We start from the raw sequence: 26,608 nt of genomic DNA, 5'->3' as shown, positions 1-26,608 counted from the left end.
GGTCTTGCCGCCCAGCGAGCGTGTCACGGGCTGCAGGCGACGCGGCCACGGGAGAAACAGATCCTTGGGGAGCGACAGCCCACCCTGACGGGCCGTGGGCGGTTCCGCCGCAGCTGCCGGGGGTCGCAGGGTGAAGTTCAGGGTGTCCGGAGGTAGCAGAGCGCGGTGCGGTGGGGCTGTTTCTCCTCCGTGGCACACGCTGGCGCAGACCCAGCCGAGCCACGGGAAGTGGGGAGGCATGGGGAGGGAGGAACATGGTGCGTGGGGGAGCGGTCTCGCCTGAGAGGAGAGTAGCGGCATTCCCCGGCAGAGCCAGGGAGGCCATGATCCGGATCATCTCGCTGTCTGTCTGTCACAAACATTGCACACACCGGGGAGGGGGAAAGAAGCGGGGGCTGCGACTTCGGCCGACGGGCTGCGGCTCCTGTTGCTTTTCGGTCTCTTGTTTTTAACTGTGCAGTCACTCCTGCTGTAAAGGTGTCGCGGTTTACTTCCCAAAATAGCTTGCATGTCGTCGTACCCCTCCCGTTTTCCCTGCAGAAATTCGCCCTCCTCCTCATCCCCACCCCCAAGCAGAGTAGCACGAAACATGCGCTTAGAATTTTGGAATCGCCTGCCAAGCAAAAAAGCGTTTTATTTCCGGTGTGCGCGGAAATTTATTTTTTTTTAACCCGGCCGGGCGGGAGCCAGGATGCACACGCGCGCGGATGCTCAGGTAGCTGCGGGTCGCTTGCCCCTGTGTCGGGAGAGGGGACGGCGGTGTTTGGCACCTGGAAAAGTTCTGTGCCCTGCCGGAGGCGAGGTGGGCGGCAGAGAGCTGCTGCAGCCAGCTGGCGGGCGGGGCTGGCGGGCAGCGGAGCCCGTCCCCGGGCCGCTGCGGGGCAGAGGCGGGACGCGGCGGCGGCTGGGGCACGGTAGGAGGGTGGGTGGCCTTTCTCGTTCCTCCGCCTGTGCGAGCGGCGGCGGATCAGGAAGTCACCGCCGCCACACACAGGCGCACAGACATGTTTGGTCGGCGTGACATGGTGGCGGAGGGAAGGAGAGGCGGGGAGACGGGCCCAGCCCAGCCCTGAGGCATGACCCGGCTGCTCGCCCTCCCGCCGGCCCGCCTGCCCGCCCGCCTGCGGCCGAGGTACGGGGCCGTGCGCGGACACCGCCGTCAGCAGCGCACTCGCTGCTTCGTGGAGGGGCGGGAGAAGGTGGCAGCGGGGCCGCATTTCCAGGCAGGGACGTTTTACAGCCTGTCGGCCGGGGAGAAAACTTTCCAGAAAGGCTGGAGGGGGAAAACAGGGCCCGGCTGGTTGTGCGCGCCCGCCCCGGCGCCTTTGCGGGGGAGGTGGCGGGCGGCCCGGCGCCGAGGCCTGCGCGCCGCCCGTCCTGCAGGGCCCGAGCACCCAAGGGCAGAGCAGCGGTGCTGCCGCGGAGGGAGGGAGGAGCGGCCGCCCTTGCCCCGCCGCCCCCCGGGGTTCTCGGGTGGCGGATCCCCTGCAGCGGCTTTTCCTTGTGTCCGCGGTGCGTGGAGAAATGGAGTTTCTTACGTTGTCTCCTCCCCTCTTAAATTTATAATGGTGGAACTGCAAACTGCGCACGGCTGGAAAAGTTACAGCTGTTCTAAACTCGATCTGAAGTTACAGTTTAACGATTGGCTTGGGTTGTTTTTATTTTGGTTTTTTCCCTGTGCGTGCGTTATGGTCAAGTAAAGGGAGTGTAAAAGTGTCTGCATGATTACGTACATCGCACCGAATTTGTTTTTTCTTGCTATCTGCTTCTTATGTTCGATACTCAGACTTAGCGAACTTTACGTTAACGCTGTTCTTTTTAGGATGTATTTTTATGAATATTTATGTGAGTGTGAATATGCAAGTAAATAACCGGTTGAAGAGTTTAAGTTGTTGGTGGTTTTTCGGTTTTTTGTTTGGTCGGGTTTTTTACCGCTTTAAGTATTCTGCATGCTTTCAGTGAAGCATTGATCTGGAGGTTGTGACACGGCGTTGTTCCGTTTGCGCTCTCTCCTGTTTTGCTTTAGCTTTCTAAAGTGTTAAGTGGTTTTAACCACAGCCCCTCAGACCCAAACGATAAACACTATACCAGAATTTAATTCCTTTGGTAGTATACCAGTTACTCGTTCGGGGTGGGGCAGTTTTCTTCTGTGCAAGTTACTATTGTTGTGCAAATACCGGCACACTTTCTCTTTGGGAATCTAATTGCCCTATTACTGTCTCTGACTTTGTTTCTTTTGTCCTTTTGTTATTCTAAGGGCAAAAAAAAGTAGTGTACCAGAAGGTAGGCTTGCGTCAAGGCAGGTTTTTGTGTCTATATATATAGATCTATTTATCTGTTCATCTATCTATCTATCTCAGTAATAGAAAACAGAAAGACTGTATGGATAGTGAGCTTTTAAAAATTAAAGTGCATCATACAGCATATGTGGACTTGCCAGAGCTGAGAGTAAAGCTTCGTTAAAAACACTATTTCTCTCATGAGTTATATCTCTGCTTTAAGACTGGTATTTCTGTGGTGGTGCATAGAACGTGTGCCAAAAGAGTGTGTTCAAAGAAGTCTTAGATCTTTTCTTTTGTTCATTTCTGAAGTGGTCTGTGAGCGTTTCTTGTCAAGTTTGAAAAATGCTTTCACCAGCACCTGAGGCTTGAAAATTGACAAGACAAAAAGTCCTTCAGCTGGCATACTTACTACATTACATATATTCTTGACAAAGGTGTGTTTGAAATTACTATCTCCAGATATATTTTTCTCAGTTTTTGTTGGACTTTTGAAGTTAAGGTCAGAATGTTCACAGTAGCAACTTAAAAAATGTTTTTTGTGGTCCTGGTGAGTAATACTGCTGTGAACTACAAGTGATCCTTTTCAGAAGGAAACTTCTAGTTCTTTGTATGATTTAGAACATTTTTGCAAATTACTCATCAAAATGTCTGTTACACTTTCTTGTATTTCCTGCTGCAGTGAAAAGTTCTCTATGTGTAAAGGGTGTTTTCTGGACCTCCATCACTTTTGGACTTTATCAGACTAGTTTGGTTTTTTCCCTGATTTTCTAGTAGAATAGTAAACACATTATGGCATAAAGATCACTTGTCATAAAATTGGCATTAGAGAAGAGCTCATATCTTACTTCCAAGATAAAATAAATCAGGATGAATAAGGGAAGAAAGTAAAGCTTTCTTAAATACATCTTTTGATAGTTTGTAAATATAGTAGAATAAGAAGACTAACACTGAAAATTGTTGTCTTTATTTCTGACATGTGTAAAGTCATTACTTATTAGGCATAAACATTTTCCTGTTTGTCTCTACTTGGCAGAGAATATTTCCTATTTATCACTTCAGAGTTTGAGTACCCAGGTGGATCACTTAGAGGTGGGACCTTTCAGAAAATGTTAAAAATAAGTTTATTTTTACAGAAATTATACACTTTTCATGTATGTTTTCATCAATACTTTCCCACAAGTAACTTGTATTTAAAACAATCTTCTCCCTTCTTCGTCCTCTTCTTCCCTGTTTAAGTAGAGCCAAGGCCTGTCAGTACTGTGGTGCATTCCTTCTGCCTGTATCTCATTGTGGCTTCTTTTTTTAAAGAATCGAATGAGAAGACAATGTTCAATAACTGTGATTAATACCCGTAGTAAAGCTCACTGTATGAAAACTTAATCCATGACCATTCAGTAGTGGCCTGTATCAGTTTTCTGTGCCTGAAATTTACAGTGGAACCTACATATGTAGCAAACACGGGCTTGATCTTGGGCATTGTCTAATGGCAATTATACTTGTGACTGCAGCTATCTAGCTGTCCTCTTTTCCTGAAGGCTACTGTCTTCTGCAGCAAAGCTATCAGAAAGGATCATACGTCTGTGCTGTGGCGTCTTCACAGTAAAGTCTGGCAGCATAGCTTAGCCTAACTTGTGTGCACTCTGATTTGTGATTATGCCTTTTGACAGTCTGGAGTACATTCAACTCCCAGCTGTTAGCCAGTCATTTTTTGCTGCTGATGTGAGTTTTTCCTAAGAGGGTAGGCTGTAAGCTAGAGCAGTTGAGAAAGTTGAACTTCCTGTAAAGCTGAAACAGCTATGCAGTAGGAATAAGAATTTCTACAAGAATATTTCAAGGTGAGGAGTACTGACTGTCATCCTAAAGTAAACTGTCTCTGCATGTGAAAATGGATCTTACACTACATGACTCCACAATGACGTTTCTGGTGTAAGCATTCCACCTGTTTTGTGCACTCTGCTGGGATGCCTGCAACAATTTCTGATAGAGAGCTAGACATGCGGCTAAAGTCATGTGCAGAGGTTTTTTTCTTCTGGCCTAAGTGTCTGGATAAGTAATTAAGGTTCAGCATTTCTGGTTCTGTGGTTTGTGTTTTAAACTACAAATTCCCTTGCAGAAGGTTTTCAAGTTACACTGACACTGCATGCATGACTGCGCAAAGGCAGGATCTCAGCTGTTAGTGTGTTTGGCTTCTCTTACGTGAACTAATAACTATGGTATATATTAGTTGAAGATTTGAGTATTTTCACTGATTCTTTGTTATTTCATGTGAACATGTTTATTGATTGAATCGTCATTTAATCAAATGACAATAGTTAAATCATGATGAAAGGTAATGCAGAAGTTGTACAATACAAAACACTGATTTGCTTTTAAGTATGATAAGTTATTTTATGATGATGAGCTGCTGTCATTATTAATCAGCTCTTCTACTTTGAGCATATTCTTTTGATTATAGTTAGCAGATTATGCAAGTAGTACAAATCACTGACAGTATAATTTCATGTTTTCTAAGGTAGTATAATAAAGATAGCTCCTTTAGCCTGTAGTGTATCAGAAGTTTACAGTTTATCTTTTCAAAGCCACCTGTGAATCATGACTTCAGTTGGAAATGTGTGGGGAGAAGCAGACTGTAACTATTTTTCTGTGAAGACAAAGTTACAGTCAGTATTTCAGTATCTTTGTGGCTGTTGTTTGGGTCCATATTTGATCAGCTCTAAGCAGTATCGTTTCCTTATTTTTCACTACATATCCAAGGCAGGAGATGTGGCCAAAACATCCTGGCTGAGGTTCAGTTTAGGTTGAGAGGAAAGGCAGAAGTTATATTGGATGGTGACGGGAACTAGCTAGAAGAATTATAAATACCTACTGCTCCATCTGTTCTTAGACTTGGTGTGTGCCCTGTCGAAGCAGTCTATAATCCCTGGATCTTTTTGGATGTACAGCTGGTCTTGAATTCCAAAGTAATGCAAATAGTTTTTTACCTGCTGTGTTTTCGTTTGGGATCTGCTAATATTTCCTCATGCGAAAAAATCCCTGCCATTGTTACCTTTGGGTTTGTAGCAGGTTTATACCAAAATATGTGTAATAGAAACATTGAACTGGTGGGGGTCTTATTGTACAGTGAATTACTTACATCTACAAAACTTTCTCAGTGTATATAAAATGACAGTGCAGAAATATTTATGCTTAGTGACTGTTATTTCAAATTGTTTACAGTGTAGGTATTCACTGTCCTAAACCATTTGAGCTAGAAATAGTTGAGCAGAGATCCTAAGTGTCTCTCTTAATTTTCAGCTCTTGGTTTTGTGGCTCTTCTTTGTATTTGGATCTGGCTGAAGTTACTCTGACAAAGGATAGGTGCCTTTTTTATTTCCCTGTCTTAGCTCTGGTTGTGTCAGCAGAGGTGGAGAAATTCTTTGAGACCACAGGAGGAACCATGTGATTCATGACAACTAATTCAGTTGCCAGTAGTTCATCTGGGGCTGTTCACAAAAGAGAATTGGTCACGTTGATCTAAATAAATCCAAGAGGTGGTAAGGGATTACAGTTCAGGAAAAAAAACCCGACCTATTTGAAGTCATGTGAGTAATATTACTTCAGTGAGTGTTTTGAAATTGTAAGATTGGACGCTTGAAAAACAGTTAAACAACATGTAATGTGTTTGAGAATCAGGGCCAACAGCCTTGTCATTTGGAACAATAAGATGGAATTTTAATTTTTTTTCATTGTACTATAGTCTTGTAATTTGTTGGAAACATTTACTTTTTTTGCCTCTCCTTCCCCTTGCTTTTTAATTCTAATGGGCAGTCAATAAAAAGCAGTCCAAATAAATAGGTCAACACTGGCTTTGGCAGGGAGTTGACCTCATACTGCTTTTTTCATTGCTGGCACCAGAATTTAGCCAAACTAATACCAGTGCTATCTGCATGGAGCTTGGGCACTGTTTAGCCTGTTGTCTTTTTGTAGATTTTTGCTTTGACTTTAATGAGACTTTGATAAGGGCCTAAATGAATTAGGTATCTAGCTTTTACTGAATTTTAATGAGAGCAGGGTGCCTAATTTATATGGGGTTTTTTTAATGCAATCTCAGACTTAATAAATATAAACTAAACTATTTTTGAAACATGCTAAACCATAAAATTTTTAACAGGTTGGTTCTGTGAACAGATACTTAATTGGGAGGGCCATACTGCGTTCTGGTTTAGATCAGTGCCTGTTTTTTTAATTTTGTGAACTACTGTTGCCAGAGAAGATTGCTTTGTCTCTTTATTTCCATGACTGTCTTCAGACAGGATTTATTACTTGCATTTAAGTAGTATTTTCCAGTACTTTATGTTCCCTTGTTACAGATTTTATAAATTACTTTTTTTTTTTTCACATGTTCTTTGACATACAAAATCTCTGAATACAAATCTGTTTAAGACAATTCCCAATTATGTGAGATTGGGTGAGTTTATCTTCTCTCAAAGAAAGATGATGAAGGAACTTAATCTGGTGCACGTAGTGCAAACATTCACCTCTGGGAGCTACTGTTTTTCATAGTTTGGACACTTGTTATCCTAGCAAAAAGAATTTTAAATTTTTCAAATTTGCATACGGGGTATGTTTAATGTATTTGTAAATGGCAGTGTAACTAATGGGCCTGAGACTGGAGCCAGTTTTTATGAAAACTACAAGTTGAATTTTAAATAGGGTGGATAGGTGAATAGAGGGGAAGATTTTGATACCCATTTTAATGCATAGGTGTAGGTAGATGTCTTTTGTGAAGTAAGATATTTCAGGATGCTGTGTACTGATAGTACTTTTGTAATTGATTGTTCTGTGTGCGTTTTTCTGGATGGTGGTGGTGCTAGGTATCTGCTTTGTTAAATGGATTGAATTTTGCTTATAATGCACAGAGCAACTCAGCTGTGAGAGTGTCAGTCTTAGATTTTGCAATATCATGATTGACTCATGTAAGAACTACTTGTTGTGTGGAAGTGTGTGTTGTTCTTCATACAGCCAGACATAGGCCTCTTAGAGGAAGCTATGGTGTTTGCAGTTGTGAACATTTGATACCTTTATTCCTTTTGTGGTCGTGTTGTGGGGCTGTAGAGGACTGTAGATTTTGAACTGAGAAGTTTCCTAGGCATCTCTGTTTTAACTTGCAAGGAAACAGGATCCCAAGGTATCAAGTCATAGAATCACAGAATATCCTGAGCTGGAAGTCACCCACAGGATCATTGAGTCCAATTCTTGGTCCTCTGCAGGACACCCCAAGAATCACACCATGTGCCAGAGAATGTTGTCCAAACGCTTTTTAAGCTCTCTCAGGCTTTGTGCTGTGACCACTTCCCTGGGGAGCCTATTCCAGTGACACTACTTCAGGCCATTCCCTTAGGTCCTGTACCTCGTCACCAGAGAGAAGAGATACAGTAACAGTGTCTGTCCCTCCTCTTTCCCTCATGAGAAAGTTGTAGACTGCAATGAGGTTTCCCCTCAGTCTCATCTGCTCCAGGCTGAACAAGCCAAATTACCTCAGCTGCTCCTTGGTGCTTCCCATTTTGGGCCTTTCACCATGTTTGTCGCCATCCTTTGGACACTCTCCAATAGCTTTATATCTCTCTTATCCTGTGGCAGCCAAAGCTGCCCCAGCACTGGAGGTGAGGCTGCCCCAGTGCAGAGCAGAGCGGGACAATCCCCTCCCTTGCCCGGCTGGTGATGCTGTGCCTGATGCCCCCAGGACACAGGTGGCCCTCCTGGCTGCCAGGGCACTGCTGACTCACTTTCAACCTTCCCTTGGCCACGAGCCCCAGGTCCTTTTCTGTGGCACTACTTTCCAGCATCTCATTTAGTCTGTCCATACATCCAGGGTTGCCCCATCCCAGGTGCAGAATTTGGCAATTATCTTTGTTAAACTTCATATGGCTGGTGATTGCCCAGCCTTCCTGTTTTTCTAGGTTTCTCTGTTGGGCCTCTTTGCCTTTGAGGGAGTCAGCAGCTCCTCTCACTTTTGTATCATCTACAAACTTACTAGTATCCCTTCAAGTCCTTCATCCAAGTCTTTTATGAAGGTGAGTTCCAGCCCTGAAAACCAACTGCATCCTGTGTTGCATCAAAAGAAATGTGGCTAGCAGAGTGAGGGAGGTGGTTCTCCCCCTCTACTCTTCCCTCATGAGACCCTGCCTGGAGTGCTGTGTCCAGGTCTGGGGTCCCCAGCACAAGAAAGACCTAGACCTGTTGGAGTAGGTCCAGAAGATGGCCATGAAGTTGTAGAGGGTTAGGCAGAGCACCTCTCCTGTGGAAGAAAGAGAGCAGGGGTTTTCAACATGGGGAAGAGGATATTTCAGGAAGGCCCCATTGTGGCCTTCAAGTACCTGAAGGGGCCTTGTAACAGTGAGCAAGAGTGACTTTTTATATGGGCACATTGTGGTGGGACAAGGAGCAGTGGTTTTAAACTTAAAGAAGGTATACTTAGATTAGCTGTTAGGAAGAAATTCTTTATGGTGGGGATGGTGAACCACTGGCAGAGATTGATCAGAGAGGTTGTAGATCTCTATTCTTGCAAGTGTTCAAGGCTGGGTTGAACTGGGCTCTGAACAGCCTGATCTAGTGGAAGGTATACCTGCCCATGGCACAGCAGTTGGAACTAGATGAGCTTAAAAGGTCCCTTCCAACCCAAACCATTCTCTGATACTGTGTTTAAGAGCACTGGCCCTAAGCAGGAGCCTTGTGGAATCCCACCAGTGACAGGTCACCAGCCTGATGCCACCCCATTCACTGTAACCCTTTGTGCTCAGCCCATCAGCCAGTTGCTCACCCATCACATGATGTGTTTATCCAGCTGTGTGCTGGACATTTTGTCCAGAAGGATCCTGTGAGAGACAGTATTGAAACCTTTACTGAAATCCAAATGTTTACATCAACTGGCTTCCCCTGATCCAAGTAGATGGGTTAGCCTGTCAAAAAAGTAATTTTGACAGGCAGGACTTTTCTGTCAAGAACCTGTGTTGGCTGTGACCGATGACTGCGTTGTCCTTCAGGTGTTTTTCAAGACTTCCCAGAATAATCTTCTCCATAATTTTGCCAGTCACTGAAGTGAGACTGCCAGGCCTGTAGTTTCCAGGCTCATCCTTCTTGCTCTTCTGGAAAACTGGGATGTCAGCCAGCTTGCAGTCAATTGGGACCTTTCCAGCTTCCCAAGTCCATTTGAAAATCTTTGAGAGAGATCTCATGATGACATCAGCTGGCTCTCTGAATATTCTCAGATGAATTCCATTGGGCCCTATAGATTTACAGGGATCCAGTGGGAGCAGCAGATCCCATACAAGGTCAGGGTCAGCCAGGAGTTGATCATTCTCACAGCCATGGTCCTCCAGCCCAGGGCACTGGGACCCCCTTAATCCATCACTGGCTTTGAGGACAGAGGCAAAGAAAGCATTAAACGTCTCTGCCTTGTCCATGTCCCTGTTTGTGAGGTGACCCTCCTCATCCTGTAACAGGACAATATTATTTCTCCACTGTCTTTTGCTATCAATGCATTTCAAATCTGCTCTTTTTGTTGTCCCCCTCTATTGTGGCTGGCTTCAACTCCAGCTGATCTTCAGCCTGACAGATTTTCTCGCTGCAGTGGTGAGCAGCATCTCTGTATTCCTCTCACATCACCTGACCTTGCTTCTGCTGAGCCTACACCTTCCTTTTTGCCTCTACCTCCCAAAGAAGATTCCTGCTCAGCCAAGCCATCTTCTGCCTCACCTGCTCAAATTCTGACATTTGGGAATTGCCTCCTCCTGTTCCCTTAGAAGGTGGTGCTTAAAATGTGACCAGCACTGACGGATCCCAGCACCTGCAAAAGCATTTTCCCAGGGTACCTTACTCAGTAATTCCCTGAGCAGCCTGAAGTCTGCTCTCCTCATGTCCAGAATTGGGGTTTTGCTGGCACTTTCCGTTCTATCAGAGATTTTAAGCTTGATTACGTTGTGGGCACTGAGGCCAAGAAGACCACCAATCACCATGTCACTCGTAAGACCCTCTCTTAAAAAGCAAGAAGTCAAGGAGAGCATCTTTCCTAGTCAGCTCTCTCAGTACTTGAACCATGAAGTAGCATCTAGGCATTTTAAGAATCTCCTGGACTTGATTGTGCTAGCTGTGTGGTGTCCCCAGTTAACATCTGACATGTTGAATTACCGCAGAAGGAGAAATTTGAAGGTGTCCCTCAGTAACTTGAAGAATTGATGTCATTGTTGTGCCTAGATGGTCTATAGAAGGCTCCCATGATGACATCTTCATTATTTGTTTGTGCCTTAATCTTAACCCAGAGGGTCTCAACCCTGCTGTAGCCAGTTGTAAGCTCCATACGTTCTTGTCCCTCCATTATTAACAATGCTAGCCCCCTGCTTTGCCTGCCCTGCCTATCCCTTCTGAAGAGCCTGTAACCATCCATCACGGCACACCAGTTACAGGACTCATCCCACTGAGTTTCATTTATGCCAGATACTTCTGGCACTGGGCCAAAGCTTCCTCTTGCTCGTTTCTCCGTGCTCTTCATTGTAGCCTACACCTCATGGGGCGGATTGAGTGATTTCAGTTCCTCAAGTTTTGGTGTGCCGTCCCATCGCTTATCACTGGCAAGCATGGTTTTATCCTTTCCTGCCTTCCAATCCAGTTTAAAGCTCTGTCAATGAGCCCCGCTAGCTCTTGTGCTAGAAACCTTTTTCCATACTGCAAAAGGTGCATCCCTTCATGTATCAGTACACCAACTGTTAGATAGACCATGCCATGATAAAAAAAAAAAGCAGATTTTGCCAATGACACCCAGTGTTGGAACCACGTGCCCCTGGGAAGCAGCAGACTTCCCTGTGGCTTGGGTCTGGTCTGCATAGCAGGTCTTCGGTTCCCTTTAGAAGGGAGTCACCTGTATCAACTACCCTTCCCTTTTAATTAACAGGGGCAGTCATGATGAGGGTGGCAGGTTGTCTTGCCCCAGGTGATTCCTCCATCCCAGAAAGGCCTTTATCTACCTCATCAGTTGACTGTCCTTCCAGTTTCAGGACATCATACCTCTTGTGAAAGGTACCAGTGCTATTTGATGTGTTCAAGTTTTCAGGAGTGTTCTGCCTAGACTGGCCAGTGACCACCTTCCAGTGTTCATGTTCAAGAGACCTCTGCCTTACTGCTTGGTAGGGTTCTGAGTCCACCTGCATCTTGACTTCAGTGGAGGTTTGAAACTTTTGAGACACTTTGGGAATAGCCCGTCAATCTCTCACTCATTCTCAGGAGTACTGCACAGGCTGTTCACTTAGTCCCATGGCTCCTTCACCTGGCGACAGCTCATTTACAACAACACATCTTCTGTGACAGGTGTGATGGTCAGCCCCAGCCTTACAGTGAGGCTGGGGAACTCCTGGCAACTCGAGTCCTGAAGAGGTGCGTCTATTACTGGATGGTCTGGCTGGCTGGAGGCTTCTGATGGCTGGTACAGTGACTCCAGGGGGAATGAGTTCTGTGGCATGTCAAAACATACTTGAGGCAGCATACACTAATAAGATTATGGCTGTCTTCTCCAGCTGCTGCGTCTGTTCGCTGCCTCTGTTGGCTGCTCCCAAATGGTCCTAGGGGAGCTCTGCCAGTGTGCCCTGGTCACGTTCACTATAACCACTTTTGAGAGAGTGGGAGCAGCCGCCATCCTTGCTGTCTGTGCTCACACTCAGTCAGCTGCTCTAGGGCAAGCTGCTGCTTCTGTGTGGGTGTCGGCGCTCTGCTGTGGTTCCCCTGGCTCCAGCCCTGCTTGCTGTGCTCCATGGCTCCGTGCTGGAGCTGTTAGCCTTGGCAAGGGGTGATTGGGGCAGTTAGGCCATGTTCCAACCTGTCGCTGTCACTACTGGCTCTGCTTGTGCCCAGTCAGCCACTCCAGGGCAGGCTACTGGCTCCATGTATGTCTCAGTGCTCTCAGGCAAGTGCAAAAAAAGTTCTGAAAACAGTCTTAATATTCCTTTAATGCTTGTTTCAGTGTATTACCATGAATCTCACAAGTACAAATTTAAGGCTAGTCACAGCTGTTTAGGGAAAGAATTTTTGACACGCAGGTTACAGAGATGCCCAGCTATCTTTTCTGCTTTTAGTACTGCTGTACTGTGCTTGGCCCACATGACACATCTGGTGATAGCAAGTCAGTTCAGCTGTTGTTGTTTCTGGTAGATGTTTCTCATAGCACACCAGCTGCTTTGTTCTGTGAGTACCATACAAATGTCCAGAAATGGATGGAATTACCAGGATCCTTATCTTTCTAGTGGGCTTTTAGAAGGGTGATCAAGCTAATGGGCAACATTAAGGATCATGTAAACATTTTTTGCTGATGACAGCTTGCATGTGTATGTATATATATATGTGTGTGTGTGTGTGTGTCTGTGTGTAAGAATTGCCAGTAGATTTTACTTAAATTTTTTTCAATGCCCCTAATGTCACATAGAAATTGTGGTTTTGTTTTTGTTTTGTTTTGTTTTTGTTATTAGAGCTATTCTGCTAATTGAAAAGGAGACAGAAAATAGATGTCCACGCCTACAGACCCTGGCGCCATGCCTCATCCTGGTCCTTCCCCTGGACCAGGACCCTCACCTGGACCGATTCTGGGACCTAGCCCAGGACCAGGGCCATCTCCTGGCTCCGTTCACGGCATGATGGGGCCAAGTCCTGGTCCGCCCAGTGTCCCACATCCAATGCCGACAATGGGGCCTACAGATTATCCACAGGAAGGCATGCATCAAATGCATAAGGTAATAGTTCATTACAAGTGAACCTTTTTTCCGTAGAGTTCTCTCCACTGATGAAAAATCTACTTAAACTATGTTTAGACCTGCTTAACTGCTATTACACATCACCTGCAAAATTTCAGCTACGCTCTGACTTCTTTCTTTATTACTAAAGATTATTCATGTATCAGGTTAAACACAGTTTCCTTGTTCTTAGTAGACTACTTTGAACTATAGAGTTAGTAGTTTGCAAATCTTCATTTGTAAACTGTACTTTTCAGAAAGACAGATGTTACAAGGGAGAAGAAAATGAATGATAGTGTTAAAACTTAAAGGCACACCATTCTAACCACCTTTTCCTCTTTTTCTTCTTCTTGTCTGTTTGGACATACTGTGGTTTTTTTCTGGGGTGGTTTTTAATTTTGTGTGAAATTTGTTGTTCTTTTTCGTAAAAAAAACGCCACCAAAACAAACTTAATCCACCTTAAAGAATTTGTATTACAAATTTGTTTACTCTTCCATATTGAAAGTGTGGTTGAAAAATGTGGCTTTCAAGTTATATTATAAGGACTCCGTCTTACAAAGGAGTATAAAACTGTGTCATGTAAAACATGTCAATAATTGCACTTCAGTGGTTATTGTTACACAGTTAAAATTGTATGTGTGCTTAGACTATCATCAATGTTTTCTTGCTTTGAGGAATTACTTGCCTGTGTGGAAATTCCTTTGTGAGAACAGTCTCTTCATGTATTGTTGTTTTTGTTTGGTTGTATACCAGAGATTTAGAACCCAGAATAATTTCGATTGCACTGATGTTCTACTCAGAAATGTGTAGTAGCAGCTTACAGAGCCAAGGTATCGAAAACACTTTGGCAGCTATTGTTGATTCCACTTGGAATTGTTATATGCGCATACAGAAAAAACTGCAATAAAAAACTGTTTTGAAGTAATAGGAACATATTTTAATTTTCCTCTTGAAATGACATCTTCTTCGTTTTGACACTCTCACATATGGGTCAGTTTGTCCAATCAACAGGGACATGACATTACCATCTTTTACATGAAGAACTAAAAAATTTTTAATAGCACAAAGACTAGCTGAAGTGAGGGAGGCTATGATCCAGCTTCCCATTTGTACTGACATGTTGTAATCTCTGAGAGGTCAGTATGTGCAGTAACTATAACCTTTGCATTTGAATCTTGAAGTATCTGATTTACCTGTTAGCCAGATTAGACATGTGCAGTTGGCATTTTTTTGTTTGTGGGGTCAGTTACAGCCCAGCTTTTCAGAACTCTGTCCCCAAACTTCACAGCCAGGGTTCTTAATGTTCTTCATTCCTTTCTATTTTTCTTCTACTTGTAGAAGAAGATGGCACCAGGAATTTTCTGTAGAATTGCTGAATGCTTCACACATTATGTTTTTACTGATATATCCTGTTATATCAGCCATTTCATCCTGTGTTATAATTGGAAACAAACCAACAAATGTCATCCCACAACATTCTTTCAGAGACTTCAGAGAGCATCTCACAAGGTTCTGTGAACCAGAGTAGAAATTCGACCATTGAGGTGGCATTGAAATGTTTTGAAAAATGCACCACAAAGAGTCTGGATAGCCAATTCAAAGATGATCATTCAGTATAGTTACACTTAATTACTCTCCCTCCTCTATACCTCGATTCTGATAATGGAATAAAGACTGTAATTTCACAAGTCTTTGTTTTGGTAGCAACAGCCTTGCTGTCCTCTAGGTTTCCACTTCAGAGGTTCCAGCTTGTCTTCGTATGTGTATGATTAAGCTAGAAAATGGGTCTGTGGAGCTGATACAAGTGAAAAAAAGAAAAAAATGAAATAAAATCATAGTTAATTTTCAGTCTAGATGAGATTTTGGGTCTGTTTTTCTGTGCAACTCCTGAAATAGTGTATTGTGATAACTGTTGGAAGGGTCCAAGAAATGCTGTAGAAGGGTGTCTCTAGATTATTTTGCAAATATTACTTGAGTGTTGTTCAGTGTAATTAAAAAGCTGGTCAGCCACCTGCAGCTGGACCAGATAAACATTTTCTGTTTGCTTAGTGCTATAACAAATATGTTGACTTTCAAGCCATGATATAGCATAACACTGTTTTTTTAAATGAAATGCAGTAAAAACGGGGTATTGCACCAAAAGTGCCCCAGTTATACAATTGCTTGTGGGGTACACATGTATGCAGTTGGGATGTGGTTCTTCCTCTTAAAATTCACATGCTTAACTGAAACAACTTCATTCTGTGTTAGATGTTTGGCTAGCTTACAAACAATAATATAATGCAAAAAGTTTTAAAAAATCCAAAGGATCAATCTGTGGCGAAAACACGGATTGAAACAAATTTATATTAATAAATTGTAATTCCTAAAGTATGTTTACTTAAGAACTGTTATTATGAAAACTAAAAATTGCATATTCACTTAGTAACCAGAAAGCCCTTCCACAGGAAAATTTACTATTAGTTTACGTAACACAGTTTTGACAGAAACAGTAAATTAACTGCATTTCTTGCTAGTTTCTTAAGGACTATCAACCGAATTTCCAAATACAGTTCCAAATTTTACTGAAGTGTATCTTGGATGCATGACAGCTATGTTTAAGGAATACTGAAGAAGTCTGTAAGGGATACTGCTAAATAGATAAACCGTAACAGCCTCAGAGAGTCTTGTGAGAAAAAATACCTGGAAGCTGGAAGATACTAAAAGAAAGCATTGCTGCCTTCCTTGCCCTAATCTTACTTTTCCTCTGCATCCACATAAAAGCTTCTCTGGAGACAGAACGGGGTTACATGGTTTTAGTCTGAACTGGTAAAGCCTTTGACACAGACCCCCACAACACTCTTCTCTCTAGGCTGGAGAGAGATGGTTTCGATGAGTGGACTGTTAGATGGATGAAAAAGTGGTAGGACAGTCACATCTGGAGGGTAGTGGTCAATGGCTCAGAGTTCTGATGTACACCTGTGACAAGTAGTGTCCCTCAGTGGTCTGTATTGGGACCATGTGGATACAAAAATGCTGCTAGCAAGAATTTTCCTGCTTCTTTCTAAGCCGTGAGATACTTTCCTCTCTCATGGAAGATAATAGCAGAAGTTCTATAAACTATGAACACCTGGGACCTTGTAGAACTATGTTTATGGTACAGTAGAAAAATATTTTGACAATGGATGTTTAGGACTTCCAGCCAGTCCACCCAGGGGGTGGCTGATCCTTTGTCCAATTAGACTATGAAGAAAAAGGTGTATGAAAGAGTTTGTAAAACAATTAAAATCATCAATCTTGCTGCACAATTCCTGCCTGCTGGATGTCTCTCCTCCTCCCTACGGCTGCGGGATACGGTAATATTTATTGCGCTAATAGGACCAGTGTTATTTAATGTCTTCATTAATGACATAGGCAAAGGGACTGAGCAGGTTTGCAGATGACACCAAGCTGAGTGGTGCAGTTGACACATCTGCACATGGGATGCCATCCAGAGGGACCTGGACAAGCTCAAGAAGTGGGTCCATGGGAATCTCATGAGGCTTAACAAGGCCATGTGCAAGGTGCTGCACCTGGGTTGGGGGAGCTCCTGGTATCACTACAGGCTGGGGATGAACAGATCAGAGCAGCCCTGCCCAGAAGGACTTGGGGGTACTGGTGGGTGAGAGGCTGGACATGATCCAGCCATGGGCACTCACAGCCCAGAGAGCCAAACGTGTCCTGGGCTGCATCCAAAGCAGCGTGGGCAGCAGGGCCAGGGAGGGGATTCCACCCCTCTGCTCTGCTCTGCTGAGACCCCACCTGAAGGGCTACATCCAGCTCTGGGGTCCCAGCACAGGAAGGACATGGACCTGTTGGAGTGAGTCCAGAGGAAGCCACCAAGATGATAGAGGGGTGGAACATCTCTCCTGTTGGGAAGGGCTGAGAGAATTGGGTTTGTTCAGTCTGGAGAAGAGAAGGTTTTGAAGTGACCTCATTGCAGCCTTCCGGTACCTGAAGGGAGCCTGCAAGAAAGATGCAGAGAGATGTTTTAGAAGGACAGGTAGTGACAGGCTAAGGGGGAATGGTTTCCAACTGAAAGACAGGAGGTTTAGGTTAGATACTAGGAAGAAATTATTCTCCTGTGAGGCTAGTGAGGCATTAGAACAGGTTGCTCAGGGATACCCCATCCCTGGAAGTGTTCAAGGCAAGTTTGGGTGGGACTTGGAGCAGCTTGGTCTAGAGACTGCCACTGCAAGGAGTTTGGAACTTTTATGGTCTTTGAGGTTCCTTCCAGCCCAAGCCATTCTATGATTCTATGATACAGCCTTCTGTATCTTCTTATTCACTAGCTGGACCACATGGTTTTTAACTGCTTAACTTTTGGTTATAACAACACTGTAGATTGTTAATTTGCACAGTGCTCAGTTGAGGGATGGATAGAGTACTGTGAGCTCTCGGTTTATTTTCTCTTCCATTTAATTGTAACCTGATGCATAATCACTTCTTTTGTGAATTTATAATGTGGTGTACTGTAAATGATTGCTGACTGTGGAATAACTACAATCATGTCATGGGCAATATTACTGGTTTTGGTGAGTGAGATAAAAAGTGAGGGAGAGAATTCTTCAGAAGTACAGTAGTTTTTACTAAATATATTAGTTGTTCACTCGATGTTCCATTAAAACAGAAGGCAAATGGTTTCTCGTTTCAAATATTAATGGGTAACAGATCTATGCACAGTAGACATTCTGAGAATCAACGTAGTTCTGTCATGGTCCTAGATGTAACAGCATGCAACATCAGCAGGCATGTTCCCTGCATTATTTTTGTTGTTTGTGTCTATGTTAGTTAAAAAAGAAAGAAAGTATTGCCAACCTTGAAAAATCAACAGAGAACATATGTAAAATGGTGATGTAGTGATTTTTTAGAGATTAATGGAATTGGTGGCCAATTTCTTGCTGCAAAAACCGCAGTCAGACTGGTTATCCATCAGGGATGCATTCAGTTATGCTGTGTAGGTAAGTGGCAGTTACATGACAGTACACTGCTGTTTGATCTGTGTAGTTCCATTGTTTCCATTGTTTTAGAGGATGCATGGTCTACAAGAAAAACTAGTCTGGTACTCAGTCTTTGATTTTAAGGCTGGGGTGTTTTTTTGCTTGGTTGTTTTTTTTAAGAAGTGGATTAAAACAAACAAACAAAAAAACCCCCAGACATTGTAATGTGACAGTTTACCTGAAAATAGGTCAGACTGGGATGTATCTGTGCGAAGACCTTAGTTGCTAAATTCGTAGTAAAAGCACTGTAGGCAAAATGTTCCTTATGCTTTAGACATTATGTAAGTCTCTAAGTCTGCCAAGTCTATAGGCATGTACTAGCCTACAGTTGAAGTTCATCCCTCATTCTATTTCTAGAAGCATTGTTTATTTGGCCTGTTCAGTACTTGTGTCCTTACTTACAGGGACCAATCAAAATTGTAATTTCTACTCAAAGTTGAATATATCTCAACTTCCTGTTTCCCTTCGGTCATATTAGAAGACTAAAATAAAAAAAGTACCCCAGTGTGATAGTAGTGCTTTACTGGTAATATAGGTTACTTTCTTATCCCAACAATGTCATTGTGGAAGATAGCTTGAATTATTTATAGAGGACTGAAGAATTTACAGAAATTATATTGTGTGTAAGATCCCCTTTGTACTTTTTTAACCTCTTGCATAGATTTAGAGTTATTCTCTGTAACTGTACAATCATTCAAAAAAGTTATCAGAAATAACTATTCCTCAGTTCTTGCAGTCCACCACTGTCCTCTGCTGAATTGCCCTCCCCTATTTTATATGTTTTTTTCCATAGCCAGTAGAGGTGCTTTTAGATGAAATACATTCTTGGAAGTACCAGGCTCTGCATACATTAGCAATTGCGTAATCATTACAACTAATTTTGGCTTCACAGAAGTTTATGCCATCTTCATCTTTTGTATTTTTGCTAGTAAAAAGCTGATTTATGAGTTCTAATGAATTTGGTTTTCAGTTTTTTTACCGCATAAGTTCTGCAAACGCACAGATGCAAGCTGCATTCTTCTGTATATTCTGTCTCCCTTCCATTAGGCTTGGAGCATTTCAGTTTGCTACAGTTGTTTTTGTGTCTGTGGTTTTTTTTAGTAGTACTTTTTTTACAAAACCTGTTCTTTTGATCAGTTCTTTCCAGAGAAGCATGCCTTGAATTGAAGTTTTCTTGTACGGTCATGTCTCTACCTCTCTGTTCCTGTTTGATTTTTTTTTTTTAAATTCCCTTTATCAAAGGCCGCATACTTGCTTTTCTCTGCTGCCCTTTTTTAACAGAAAACTCCTTTCCCCACCCTCTTTATGCTTGTACTTCTGATGTACACATGCTGTGTCCCATCTGAGCTGTTTGCATTCCCAGAGGTTTCATGGTTGCCACCTATTAGTGCAGTGAAACCCATCCCTGCAGTTACACCACAAATGTGTACAGCTAGAATCTTCTGTTCTGGAAATCAGATCAAGTTACCAGCAAGTCTCCTCCTCTTGGCAGCCATAAAGATACCATGGCAGCCAACACATACCATGACAAAATAAGAATGCATCCATCTTTACAGGTGTTCTGGTTTCTGTAGAGCTCATCTCGTGCAGGCAGAATGTGAAGCAAGTGTTCTGTTCTGTGTTGGCTATCTTTATAAGAAGGGACAGAAAGAGAGGGAGAGATTTTCATGTCTCAGAAAAGGGCACTGGGATTTACTTGGTTAGCAAAGTGTAACTATTTTTAATGTGTCAGTCATCTGTGTCTACATTTCTATTCCATATCCCAAGTTCTTGTAATCTAAAATAGCTTCTTGAGTAGTGCATATTTTTCTGATATAATTAATTTTCACAAATATTTTTATACTGTCATGACAATTAAATGATGCAGTGAAACATGAAAAGTCCATTTTATTTTTCCTTTTCTGTAACTTTCCTCCTTTTAACCCAAACTTCTGATACAGAAAAGTGATAGTGAGATCCTTCAAAAATGCTGAACAACAACAAATTCTGTACATTTAAAGGTGCTTTCAATGAAATCTGATGATTGCAATGGAAAGTAGAAAATTTATATGGAGGGTTTATGAATCGAAATTTAGAATTACTTTTTCTTTTGTAGAAAGGATGACCTTAGTTTAGTTCTGTTGAAACTGAGTCATGTGCAACAAATTACTCAAAAATAAGAAATGTGACACTTTTTTTCTGTGAGCTGATACAGCTTCTTGTGCACTCGTTTAATTAACTCCCTACATTTTTCCACTGAAGTAGGTTATCTTAAGTCTCTTTTTAAAAAGAATTCGCAATAAATAGATGTACATTTAGATAAAGCAGACCACGAGTTCTCCATCCACATTAAGGTTTGCAAGAGCAGCATTTAGTTTGCATGTGTTAGAGAAGGGCAGAGCCGCATATTTCTGTAGAGAGAGGCTAAGTCAATGATGCCAGTCTCTTCCTTCCTAATACGAAGCCTTACAGAGCTCTAAGTTAGCAGTTAATTGGCTTACTGCCTTCCATAGTTAGGGATATAAGTTTTGCTTTCATGAAAAACTTCATTGTTTCTTAGGACATCTTCCTTCTGATGTTACTTTTCCCTTATTTGCACTTTCAGAGCCCTTCAGTTTCTATTGTGGAGCCTTTTTCAGTGCCTAGAATGCCCTTCAGCATGTTTTTCAGACTCCAAGCTGTCTTCTCTTCACTCTCTAAAGAGAGCACTTGGAGCTATTGCGTTTGAAATACCATGGGCACTGTAGTTTTTGAGGAGTGTATGAGGTGACAGGAGCTGTAGGGAGCCACAAGTATTGTTTTCCCTTCCTTGACTGGCTATCCTTGTTTTTGTTGGTGAAGAAGATGTTACCTCCTGCAATGTCACCTTTGTTTTTGAAGAGAAACAATGTTTGGGACTTTCCAGTAGAGCAGTGACTGAAAGGGCAAAGTATGGACTAAAAATAACTCACATTAAGCCACAGGCTCTACTTTCATAAGTTAGTGTGTGTTACACTGCTTTGTAATATGAGGCCAGTACAGGTTATGTGTTTGTATTTGGACAATTTGCCTCCCTGCCATTGCCAACCAGTTCATAAGGAAGAAAAAAGTCAAAAAGGAAACAGATGGGGCAATCAATCTAATAGTGTTCTGTGCTTCCCCAGATAATCTAATTCCAGGGCAAAGGTTTCTGGTTTTCTTTATTTTGAATGGCTGCTGAAAGAAGTTTTTACACTTCATGTATTTGTTTAGATTTTGGGTTAAATTTGTTGGTATTTTTGAAATGGATTTATATAGTATCTCTCTCTAAATACTTATTTTGTTTTCACAGTCTGTCGATGGCTTGCATGAAAAAGGAATCGTTGAAGATGTTCATTGTGGCTCCATGAAGAGTATGAGACCTCCTCATCCTGGAATGGGTCCACCTCAGAGTCCAATGGACCAGCATAGCCAAGGTTTATCCATACTGTGCATGCTCTATGATTTTGGGGCCCCTTGTTCCACAAAGAGTCTGTAGTTCCATGTAACAGATTGCCAGTTAGTTCCTTTCAGCTTTGTTTGGAAAAGCTGAACATGGCAAGGCAAATAACTGAATCCCTTTGCGTTCTGGAGTGTCCATCAGGCATGTATTGGAAAAAAGCTAAGGTTCAAGTCTGTGCCTGGGGCAAGTCTATCGCAGATTTCAGTTCACATCTCTGAAAAAAAAGCCCACCAACTTACTTCTTATGTGGCTACTGTAAATGCAAATTCATTATAATATGATTTATTTTAATCCTTTGGTGAAGTAATCATAAGAGAAGAACCCAAGCAGACCTGGAGAAACATTCTTTAACATTTGTAATTTCTGGTAAAGTGAATTATTTTTTATGCCAGAAGATAGAAACTCTTTTAACACATTGCTGTGTGCCTTCTTTGTGTCCTGTAGGTTGGAACATAAATGGACATGCATTCTGTGAGCAGCTTGGTATTTTGGAGATTTAACTGGAAACACCTGCTAGTATTAATTAGTTTGGCAGCAGATAAAGCTTTCTGTGTTGCATGGTTAATTATTTTACAACACCTGAAGAATCCCAAATGAAATTAGGCTCTTGGTGTGACACACTCTGTACATATCTGTTAGGAGGTGGTCCTTGTTTGATGTGCGTACATAGGATAAGAGAAATGCTGGAAGGAGAAAACAGGTACAAGTCAGTGAAAAGACTGAGCCTGAACTTCTTTGTGGCTTTTCAGTGGTATGCAACTGAAACTCTGGCGTGTAACTTGCCAGCTGAATCCCAGTCCGGGAGCCAGATAATTAGAAAATAATGTTTTTCCATTAAACCTTTCAATATCAATTAAGTAAAATAGGACTGACTTGGCAGAGACAAGATCTTCATCAGGTGAAACTTTCTCATTGATTTCAACAAAATATAAGCATGATCATCTGAGAGACAAATCTCGCTTGTCTTTGCATTTAGTGGGCACTTTTGCTTGGGATGAAATGAACAAACCATTTAGTCTAAAGATGAGGATTGGACAGTTCATACATTGTGTACTGACAATACAGGAGCATAGGTTGAATATGCTTCAAAAACAAGTAGCTTCTGAGTTGTTTTTTCTGTGCTGCCTGAGGTCAGATTTCCAGGTTGGTTTGCACTGCAAAAAGTTGATTGTGTTTGTAGCAACTTTGTCAGGCTAGAGACTACAGAGTCCTACTCTCTTTTTTGTGTATGCCAGCAACTGTTACAATGTAAACAGATATTACTAGAGTTCTGATGTGGAGCAGGCGTTTAAAAGAAACGGTCAAAAAAACCCCCCAGAAGTTCTAATATTTTTTTTTTACATTATAGAGGACTGTTTTAGCTTTCATTGCCTCTATGTCTCAATTTTTTTTGTTCTTAGACAATTGCCTTTTCCACAAAAAAAGTGGTGATGGCACTTGATGCTGTTCTGATCCAAAGTGCTGTTCTGGGCAAAGTGCCATCTACTAGACTTGCACATTTTTGCCATTAATGTACAGGTTCGGGGTAGAAAATCAGGTTCCTTAATAGCCTGTCAGCCTATTGGATATTTTCTGTGTGAGTTCCCATGACATTAAAGAAAGTAGGACACTTGTTTTTTGACAAATTTTGTGGAAATATGCAGTGTGGTGAAGGAGGGTTTACCCATGCCCGTGGCAGAAGGACAGTATGGACTTCTCTGAGAATCCGTGGAAGGATGCCTGGTAGCTCTTGAAGTCCTGACAAAATCTTCGGTTGAGTGTCGTAGAAACCAAGACTTACTACAAGGTTCACTTTCTTGTAGATGTCCAAAAGTTGAGCTTGCAGTACACAATTATGTACAATTTTTAACAATATAAGTGTCAAATAGAAAATACACCTCATTAGTGCTAGGTCTGGTTTTTTCATGGCTTACTATTTGTAGTCCTCAAGTTGAAGTAGATAAATGTACACTACTTAATATTTTTGGAGGGCATTTGGGGTAAAGTGGCTGAATAAATCCACAACCCCAGGAAATGAATCATCCTAAATTTGCCCATTAATTTGAAATCTTAGGGAGAATGGCCAAGTATCAGTAAATATTGTTGTAGGTAAAATAAAAATGTTGTCTGTAATTCAGACCATCAAGAATAATATTTTTGAAAAAATCACAGAATCATAGAAACATAGTATGGTTTGGTTTGGAAGAGGGCCTTTAGAAGTCCTTCTGTCCAACCCTTTTGTAGTGAACAGGGACATCCCCAGCTAGATAAGAGCCCCGTTACTGTTCAGAGTTGTTCAGCACCCCACTGAAACTGACCCTGAATGTTACCAGGGATGGGGCATTTATCACTGCTCTGAGCAACCTGGCCAGAGTTTCACCACCCTTACTAAAAAAAAAGTCTTCCTTGTATCGAGTCTGAGTTTATCGTCTAAAACCATTCCCCCTCGTCCCATGACTACAGTCGTTTTAAAAGGTCTCTTTCCAGTTTTCTTGTAAGCCCCATTCAAGTATTGAAAGGCCACAGTAAGGTCTCCCTGAAACCTTGTCTTTTCCAGAGGGAACAGCCCTACTCTCTCAGCCTGTCCTCACAGGCGAGCTGGTCCATCCCTCTGGTCATATTTGTGGCCCTCCTCTGGATCCCCTCCAACAGTTCCATGTCCTTCCTGTGCTGGGACCCCAGAGCTGGATGCAGTACTGCAGGTGGGGTCTCACCACAGCAGAGCAGAGGGGCAAAATCCCCTCCCTGGCCCTGCTGCCCACGCTGCTTTGGATGCAGGACACCTTTGGTTTTTTGGGCTTCGACTACACAATGACAGGTCACATCAAGCTTCTCGTCCACCTGTATCCCCAAGCCCTTCTTGGGCTGCTCTCAACGCCTTCACTCCCCAGCATGTATTGATACTGGGGTTTGCCTCAAGCCTTGTGCAGAACCTTGTACTTGGACTTGTTAAACCACGCGAAGTTCACATAGTCACGCTTCTTGAGCTTGTCCAAGTCCTTCTGAATTGCATGAAGTCAGCCTTTAGACTGACAAAGTTACTATATGTTATGTAAACGTGATACTATTATATTATTTTTATATACTAGTCAAACAAGCCTGTTATTTTTTGTGGAGATCATAAGCTAAATTCCTTCATTAAAATGTCAAGGGGTGTGATTTGTACAGTTGTCAGGAAAAACGATCCTAGGCCATGTTTGGGGCTTCTCTTGCATCGTTAAAGCCAGTAGCAGTGACGATAGACAAAACTTTGTCTGCCTGGTAGAGTTATAGAAATTCCTTGGCTTGTTACTCTGTGATACTGTGATTTAAGAGAAAGATATCACTAAGTAAAATCGGTATAATCTGCTTTTAATGTATTAAGATAATTAAATGACAGATTATAAACTTACCTATAACTAGAAGATGATCATCCAATTGTGGATTTTTCTGGTCTTTTAAAAGTCTGTTTTGGTTCAGTGCTGTTCAAGGTATTTGTGATCTGGAGAAAAGTTTAAAGTTAGTACAGATAAAAATTATATATAGCGCAGAGGTTTAGCAGTAAATAATAAACTAATTTGTTTACAAAGGCTGTTCAGAATCTGAGAAGAATGAGCTTATTTTTCTAGCATAGATTTTAGCACAGCCAACAACAATGTATGTCTAGGAGCAAAACAGGGGTATAAACTGTTTCGTAAAAAGCGGTTTTTACTGCTGAGAAGAGTGTGTTTGTTTTATCCTGGAAAATGTCAAACTCCATTTTTTAATCTACCTGATGAGAGAATTAAAGGAATACTTGATCTGTCTGCACATTCCCAAATAGTAAAAGGGCTTGTAATAGATGGAGCCTTTAAAGGGGAAAAAAAAAAAGGAGGCAGTGTATTTCAGTACCTGCAAATTGAAATTATTTGAATTGAGAATGTGTTAAATAGCTGTATCTTACTTAATGAAGATAATTAACCCTTGGAACAAAGATTACCCAAGTATTGGTGGTAGTTTTTGTGTCATACAAAAGCTAAGTCAACACTGGATGTCTTACTCATCTGTTTCATAGGCTAAAGGGAGAAGTTTGTTTAGAGGTCAAGAGTCTTTGGTCTGTTTTGGACAAGTTAGGTAGACTATTGTAGCTGTAATGGTCCCTTATTGACAGAAATCTGCCTGTTCACAGGCTCCAAGATTCTCAGAAGAACTGGCAAGGTGGAGTGGGAAACAATGCCCTTATATTTTTTGACAGTGGCAGGGTGGATGGTCTTCATAAAATGCTTCAGTTCTTAGAGATCTGAGTGGAACAGTTGTGATTAATCCATAGTCTATAGTGCTTCTGTATGGCATTTGCAGTGGGAAGTGATCACAAAATGAGATTTCATTTAAATGTCAGATGTTCCAATAGCAGTATTTTTAGTTCTTTTTAGTAATTTTGGTAAAGAAGGAAATCTTGCAAAAGATTGTCTCTAAGTACAAAAGCAAGATTTTTTTTAAAAAAGACATGTTTACAAATGTGGGAAATAAATTAGAAGTAAATTGGCAACTGCACAGGCAGTTGTAGATATAGTTTATGTAAATCAAGCCTACAGTTGTGAAAGAGAAAGTTGATACAGAATTTTGGAAGTAATGATTCTTACAGTCTGTGTTAAATAATAAACTGCCATTTTCTGAGGTGAAATGAATGATGAGGAAATCAGAAACATTTGAAAGCTAAATCTGCATGAACTTTTTCATTTTACTTAAGTGCCTGTTGCTGTTTGAAGGGCAGTTACTGTTCTGAGATTTTTGCATTTTTTAAACTAACAGTAATTACTACGTTAAGGTATGCAACTTTATTATTTCTTTTCTGGGTTTATTTTTTTCTTGCTGCTCAGTGAGATGTGAGTCATCCAGAAAAAATGTTTTACTAGCTCAGACAGATCATCATGTTTTTATTGCATACTGCAATAGGATGATTTTCAGAAGTCTGACATAAATTTATGGGGGAAAATACTGTAAGTTGGTATCTTTCTCCTCACAGTTACTCCTTCCAGTCTTACTGCCAAACTGGAGAGAGGGTAACATTCCTTACTAGTTTTAATGGCAGATTCTCTTTTCTCGAACTTACGCACAATGATGTCCCAGTTTAGTCTTAATACCTTTGTTTTGATGCTAATAGGTTAAATGAATGGAAA

At 41.9% G+C, this 26,608-nt stretch overlaps 1 protein-coding gene across 5 annotated transcripts in view; it reads left to right on the top strand.

Moving 5' to 3' along the window:
* The window catches only part of SMARCA2 (SWI/SNF related, matrix associated, actin dependent regulator of chromatin, subfamily a, member 2), a 121,016-nt gene that overhangs the window by 496 nt on the left and 93,912 nt on the right, over positions 1-26,608 (top strand). The window contains exons 1-3 of one of the 5 annotated variants that reach the window (XM_048291938.1): positions 648-715; positions 12,773-13,033; positions 21,342-21,465. In XM_048291938.1, the coding sequence (XP_048147895.1) occupies positions 12,809-13,033; positions 21,342-21,465 (349 nt within the window). In that variant the 5' untranslated portion in view covers positions 648-715; positions 12,773-12,808. Of the gene's footprint in view, positions 1-647; positions 716-913; positions 1,133-12,772; positions 13,034-21,341; positions 21,466-26,608 lie in introns of those variants that run through there. The other 4 variants (XM_048291937.1, XM_048291936.1, XM_048291940.1 and 1 more) reach the window with 4 other exon arrangements.

Source organism: Corvus hawaiiensis, chromosome Z (assembly GCF_020740725.1).
Source record: "Corvus hawaiiensis isolate bCorHaw1 chromosome Z, bCorHaw1.pri.cur, whole genome shotgun sequence".
NCBI classification, from domain to species: Eukaryota; Metazoa; Chordata; class Aves; order Passeriformes; family Corvidae; genus Corvus; species Corvus hawaiiensis.
Note: the sequence above shows the minus strand (reverse complement) of the source record. Positions and strands in the feature narration are given on the sequence as shown.